The sequence below is a fragment of the Hyposmocoma kahamanoa genome, unplaced genomic scaffold (assembly GCF_003589595.1).
Source record: "Hyposmocoma kahamanoa isolate Upper Pololo Valley unplaced genomic scaffold, ASM358959v1 65, whole genome shotgun sequence".
In the NCBI taxonomy this organism is placed as follows: domain Eukaryota; kingdom Metazoa; phylum Arthropoda; class Insecta; order Lepidoptera; family Cosmopterigidae; genus Hyposmocoma; species Hyposmocoma kahamanoa.
Window position 1 is genome coordinate 3,362,118 of NW_020653853.1, and position 7,141 is coordinate 3,369,258.

Here is a 7,141-nt window from a genome sequence, read left to right on the forward strand (position 1 = left end):
GCGGCAGAAATAGGCAAGGTGGCAGTACTTCCCTGGACGGACTCCTTCAAAAGGAGCTCTACTGCTGCTAAAATCTTCTCCTTAGAGGAGGTCCTTGCCCAGCAGTGGGATCCAACACTTAAGAAACTTTTGCGGGCGTGGGCACAACTCATGAAAATGCAAACGGATGAATAAAAATGAACAATACGGGACCAACATACAAACAAACATTTCTGTTTCAGAAATAAAATCTTGTTATAATTGAACAATGTTCTAAGACAGGGTTATCAGATCTAAGCCCCCATTAATCTGGATGTAAAGCATTTATTTAGCTTTCAGTTTTTAATGAAATATTTGAAATTGTAAATTGTTTTTTTCGTCGACATGTACAGGCTGTAACAAAAAGATCTAAGCTTAATTATAACTGATAATCGTAGTAAGATAATAGTACTATAGGGACTATATAAAGTGACCAATTACCAGTTTTCATTACAGGTTCATAACTATGATTACGATTTTTTCCATGATCCATTTGCGGTTGACTGGCAAGCGTCAGTTAACAACTTTAAGTACAGACAAATACGTGAAACACACTGAAAACGGGTGTGAATCGGGCGCGGGTCGGGTCGGGAGCACGGCAGGTGTAATTCCGTGTATTTATATGTTTGAGCCCGTCTCGCACCCGCGCGTTGTTGTTGTCATCCATATAAAGACACCGAATTACACCCGCCGTGCTCCCGACCCGCACCCGCTGTCAGTGTGTTTTACGTTTAATGGTCGCTTTAAATTCTGAAAAATTCTGAAAAATAAAAACACTTTATGTTCTGCTGCATAAGGTTACATTTCTTTAAACAAAAAATGAAATAGAAATTGCTCGGACTAGACTAGAACTGATCGGCCCGCACTTTGCAAAATGCAATATAACACAGAACATATTGTCTACGAAATAAGGTATATGTTTCTTTGAATGTAAAATAACAAAAGAGTAAAGCCGCGCTAAATTTCATACAAATATATCTTATTGTTTGGAAGCTAAGTTATATTTTGCATCGCCTGTGGCGGCACAAGCTGCCGACGACGTGATACGCCGTGCTCCGCAGCGCGGCTTTACTCTTTTATTATTGTGCATTCAAAGAAATGTAACCTTTAATAAGTAGAGCATATGTGCTAATATTATATCACATCTTCACAAAGCTTCGCGTCGCCTGGCTGTCTGTCTACCTTCAATCGTCGATAATGAATACAATACAAAATATTTTTTTTTGTTTCGAAGCCAAATAATCTTTATTTCATAGGTAAGAAAATTACACTTGTAATCTTCATTTTGATTAAACTATTACTATGCGTATAATCAGATCGCAAAACTGACACAAACTAGTACAGTACCAATTTTCACAAAAAAAGAAATTGAACATCATGATAGTACAACATCGTGATATTCAATAATTAATATTACATCAAAATTACTATATAACTCTTCTCAGTTTCGGTGGATAATGGTATTTGTCCGTAGTTTCGTTTCGCCGTAGGCGGATAATAAAAATCGAAGCAAAATGAAGCTGACTTGTAACCTGAGCTATATCTCAGAAAGGGTTTCCCCTGGGGTGATTTCGAGCAGGTGTTGAAGTGGTAGACAAATCGCCGCCCAACCTTGAGGGAGACAAAGATTTATGGCGAAACACTTCTTCGTCGAGAAATATCGTTTCAAATTAAACGGAGTTACAATTTACATTCGCCAAGAAAACTTTCTGGGTTTCCTTGTGAACGTATCTTTAATAAGATCGCTGTTGCTATTCAATTATATTTTGAACCAATATTTTTATATTTAGTAGCAGTAGATCTCCTTGTAAACAGTTTGTCCAAAGAAGTACTGCTACGTTATCTAATTCTGCCGCCAAGCAGTAATTAAGCAATACTGCGTTCCGGTTTTGAAGGGTAAGGGTGCTAGTGAAATTACAGGCACGTGGGACTTGTCAACTTATGTCTCAAGGTGATGGGCGCAGTGGCAGTACCCCTACTACGGAGAAAAAATACCTATGTGCAAGATTGCTTATTCTCAGGACATTGTATATTTCGTTCCTTGTTCTTCGCTGTGGATACCAGATCGACAGTTGCAACGCGTTGTATGATTTTATATTTCCGAAACGAAATAAGATGTCAAAATTCTGAAAACACCTACAGATAGGCCCTAGTTTGAATAACGAGATTATGTTATTATCCTCTTTTCGTTGTATAATCACATCGGACTCTGTTCTTCGGATGAAGCGCCCTGTTCTTTGCGGTTTAAAGCTATTAATCTTTTCATCACAACGGCAAGGATGATAGCATAATAGGGGAATATCTGGTAATTTGGACCATTTTTTTCAAATGCGTTATAAATATTTTTAAGATTTTCACAAACGTTTTTTGTATGAAATGAAACAAAAACTATTAGACTTTGAAGCATTAATCAACATAATTATTAAACACTTCTAAAAAGTCACGAAAATTTAAGATCCGAGGTTTGTTCCAATTTAGCCGACAGGTTCTGTAATTTGGACCACGGGGCCGCTTAATTGGACTTCAAAAGGCTCTTCACATTAGACAATCATGGCAAATGTCAGAATGTAGACTACATGGTTCTTGATTGCAATAAAATAATATAATATATAATATGGAACCGCACACGTTGTGTCCAATCAACTTTGGGAGCTTTTTGTCGTGGTAATTTCTTTTGTATTTAGCACATTCATTATCCTTGTCTTCTGATCCATGGCTGCTATCTGAATCGCCGAAGACCATTTTAACATCCGTTCATTTCACACTATTTGTCCATTTTAACCAACAGTATGATTATGTTATGAAAACAAATGTAATAAAATATAATCTATACTATGATATGACCAGTATGGTTACAAATTACATACAAATTGAAACGCACTTAGGGACTTTAGGGACGCACTCGCGTTAACTTCTTCTACTATTCTGCTATGTATAGTGTATGCCATTGATATGATGGTAAGATCGTCAAAAACATCAATAAAACCTCCAGATTCTGATGTCAGTAATTCATTGTAGGTTCGGCATATTTTCATCAAACGATTCTAAAAGATAGAATAATTTTTGTTTCCAAAAATGTTACGACTGTTGGATTTCGTAACATTTATATTATGCTTTACTATTTTTTTCAATCTATACTCACGAAAAGTCATAAAATTTTAACCGAATTCACTTGTGGTTTAATTAAGAGTTTAGTGTACAGTCATTGTACAGTGTAACTTATGCTAATGTAACGAACTTATCTTACTTATAATCGCAATACAATTTTTTACAAATGAAATGTTGACAGAAATCGAGAAATTTATATTTAATTCGGTAGAGGTCAATAAATATTTTTGTAATTTATTTTTAAGTAACTTACATATTAAGTAAATATTTTTCTCTCATAAACTTGAAACTAAAATGATCACATATAGTATTATTGCAGGAATTTAGCACTTATTGACAGCTAATTATATTCCAAACTCTTTGCACCTTGTGACTGGCCGAACGTCTACTGAGTGACACTTAAAAATAGCCTCAGACGGGTCGATGACGTCCGACCGGACCAACAAATAAAATAACAAGGCATCTAACGATAATGGAAATCAACGAGAGTTTACTCAAAGAGGAAGTGAGCAGCTTCGTCTCCTCTCTCCAAAAACTCCTCCCAAAGAAGAAATCAATCATTACCGTTGTGGCGCCGCGAAAATCCAACCTGAGAAGACTGACGAACGTCCATATTGAAGCGAAAAGTGTGTTTCCAAAATGTTTCATCGGTGCCAAACTTGTTGTCCTGAGGGAAATCATGAACAAGGTAAAGTTGGTCCAACAATACAACTACTACAACCCCAACACGTCCAAAGAGACGTACAGGAGCTTCCCTAACCTAATCAATAACGAAATGGAGCCAAAACGAACTGACGACGGGCTCGTAATAGACACCACAGGTTGCGCCACAGCTACATACACGGAAAATATTGAAGGATCGTATGAAGTGCGGCTGACCTCTAAAATCAAGGATCTTATCTCGTCCGATACTGAGCTGGTTCTGGAGAAGGAAACAAGTAGGTCAGTCGGTTCTTTAACCTTTAGCATGAAAGACGTCGATCCATCGACTTTGAAATTCGTGACGCAGTGGATGCAAGTGGTACAGCCAGATTTCTACGTGGGCACGGAGCTCACGCTTAGGCCACTGGCGTATCCTTCGAAGCCAGAAGTAGCGATCAGCGCACGGTACGAGCGCCAATCCTTAACCCTGTCCTCGACAATCAGCAGAGCGGGCTTCCAGTTATGTTTGTATAAACAGTTCGCATCAGACATGAGAATATCCACAATCATCCACGAGAGCAATCGAGGTACGCCTGCAACAATCGCTATAGCCCTTCACAAGAACTACCAAAATGGTTCGGAACTAAAAATATTTGTTGATTCTGATAAATGTGGCGGGCTCACCTTCCAGAAAGACGTACTTTTCGTGGAGCATCATGAGCAGCGCGTGATACACCTGGTTACCAGCGCTCTACTCGACAGACAGCGGCGGGTGCGCTTCGGCTTTGGGTTCAACTTAGATTTTTGACTATTAAGTGTCATGCTTCTATCACAAATAAATTGCTGGTATACAAAGAAGTGTGTGGAATGCTCACTTTTTGTAGAATTATTTGTTTGTATATAAGTATACATAGGTTTTAGCTATTGTTTTATCTTGATAACTTCCCCTCTGTTTCGAAGTGTGATTAAAATTTATCCACAAAAATTCACGGTTGTATAATTTTAACTAGTAGTAATAATTCGCGGCTTTGAACTTTGTACATTAATCTGTTGCTTTCGTCACAAATCTTGTAGATAAAGTTGAATGCGAAAAAAGTGCCTTCCACAACAAAAAATGTCTCTCATATTTCACCAGAACTAAGTCGACAACACGGCCAGAACAAGTTCTGTGAACTCCGGCAGTTATGTTTCACGAAGAAAAATAAACAGTAAAAATTATCCTTGTTATAAAACTTTTTGCTGACTTGGAACTACCTGAAGATAAATATTGCTGAAATAGAAATTTTGCTTCCATTCGCGAACTCACTCGATATTGCCTGGTTTTGCTGGTTATTTCGTTTTGTAGGCTGCTATTAAATACAATAACTGCATTCTTATCTACAAATTTTCTTTTTAACCGACCATAAAAAACGGAGGAGGTCCTTAATTCGACTGTCTTTTTTGTAAGTAAGTTACGCGATTAATTTGACTTTTGTGAACCGATTTCGATGATTTTCTTGTTGGAAAGAGGGTACCTCAATATTGGTCCCATTTAAATTTGAACCTCTAAGGGTGTGAAACTAGGGGATGATTCCGGTTTCGCGCATTTTCCGGTAAAGGATTTCAATAAAACTTGTCAAATAGATATAAGTTCACGAACTTTTAAGGTCGGTTTTTTTAGTACTCTGTACTTACATTATTAGAGTGTAACATTCATACAAAAAAAGAAAATACACTCGAATTGAGAACCCCCTTTTTTTTTAAAGTCGGTTACAAATTTATAAGTTATGGACGCGGCAGAAGCGTTCGGAAATTTCCGACTTTTCCCGATGTGTAACATTTACAGCTTGATGCTGTGTTAAAAATGCATACGTATGAATAAAAACTACAGACGTTAAAAAATTTGACGGCTTTCAACTAAAATGAATCTTATGGCCTTTTCTTAACTAACGAAAACAGATGTTCTGTACTAAAATTAATTTTAGTTAGCTTTTGCCCCAATCGATAAAATTTATTTATAATTTCCCAACGGGCTATAAAACACCATAATTCTTAGGGTCGGTTTTCATGTCGCTTGGCCACTTTCAATATGATATCTTTTTCACTTAAATGTATCAGATTTTAGTATGTACTTACGTACTGAACAGTGCTAGCCCAGTTGGAGAACGATTGCTTCTCAATTGGAAGGTAGACGGTTCGAGTCGCTGTGACAGCATGTAGTACTTAGGACTTTAATTTCTAAGTAATGTACAAATAACTGCCCTTATCAACTGACCCGTGAGATCGGTATTTCTGCGGAAACTACGGGCTCCCCGATAAGGCCAGGGTACGGCGGGTGTTCGGGCCAAGCTCTTAGCCAGTGACACGCCTTCACAGGCGTCGCCGCGGCTTGTGGGAGGTGCAGAGACGGACGTATTCGTCTGCTCCGGTGGTGTGTGGCCAGGGCGTCTGTTTCGTGCGCTGCTAGCGCGTCTTATACGAGGGCCTAAGGCAAGGAGACGCGCGTGTCACGTGAATTGCCCTTTAAATTGGAAGCTACGTCCGGACATATTCACAGGACACTGTGACTGACATCTCCGGTATTAGTCCGTAGAGCTAACAGAGGATGAGTTAGATATTCTCCGGACTGACGAGACGCTTTGGCGTAGTAAGGTGAGCGTGCCTACAGCTCCGCCACCAAAAGTGCAGATTTGGTAGTGGACTTTAAAGTTAACAGCTTAGCGGTGGCAACCGTTAGTTACGCAATGCACAACGGCAAGTAAGCTTGCATTCTGGAGTACACTTTTTGTGTCGCGGGTTTTTTAAGTTTAAATTTACTTGTTTAATTTAGGGCATAGGATTTTTTAATGTGTGTAACAGTAGAACTATCGTCTTTGGGCCCTTTTTAATTGGTCTCAATGAGTTATTATCCTACGGATCGAGAGATTTTTTGAATTTCAATTTAATATACTTATTTAGCTAATTTAAAACTAATTCTTAAAAAAAAGAAATAATTTGAACTAAATGTAACGTTTAATCAATTAAACATTTTTATTAACATTCAAACAAATCTCTCACACTTAAATATAATGAGCAAACACGAATATCATCTTACAAATAACATAATTTTAAGAAAATCAATAATACATACGAACAGTAAACGAAATAAGTAAATATCTCACGATAACCTAACCTACGGTTAAAAAACCGACCTCAAAAGTTATTCATCCCCTGGTTTGCCACCCTTAGAGGTGGAAAGTTTTCTTGAAATTTAAATGGGACCACATCTGAGGCACCTTCTTTCCAACAAAAAAGAATCATCAAAATTGGTTCACAAATGGCGGAGTTATCGTGTAACATACATACAAAAAAAAACACACAGACGAATTGAGAACCTCCTCTTTTTTTAAGTCGG

General features: G+C 37.8%; 1 protein-coding gene across 1 annotated transcript; it reads left to right on the top strand.

Moving 5' to 3' along the window:
- The first annotated feature begins 3,549 nt into the window (after positions 1 to 3,549).
- LOC113231426 (mitochondrial import receptor subunit TOM40 homolog) lies at positions 3,550 to 4,744 on the top strand. Its single transcript, XM_026465742.1, has one exon. It carries the CDS (start codon positions 3,599 to 3,601, stop codon positions 4,574 to 4,576), a length of 978 nt encoding a protein of 325 aa, XP_026321527.1. The 5' UTR covers positions 3,550 to 3,598; the 3' UTR covers positions 4,577 to 4,744.
- Positions 4,745 to 7,141: the final 2,397 nt, after the last annotated feature.

Bases quoted from the DNA above. Each gene is read 5' to 3' on its own strand.
- LOC113231426 (XM_026465742.1), top strand. From the start codon at position 3,599: ATGGAAATCAACGAGAGTTTACTCAAAGAGGAAGTGAGCAGCTTCGTC.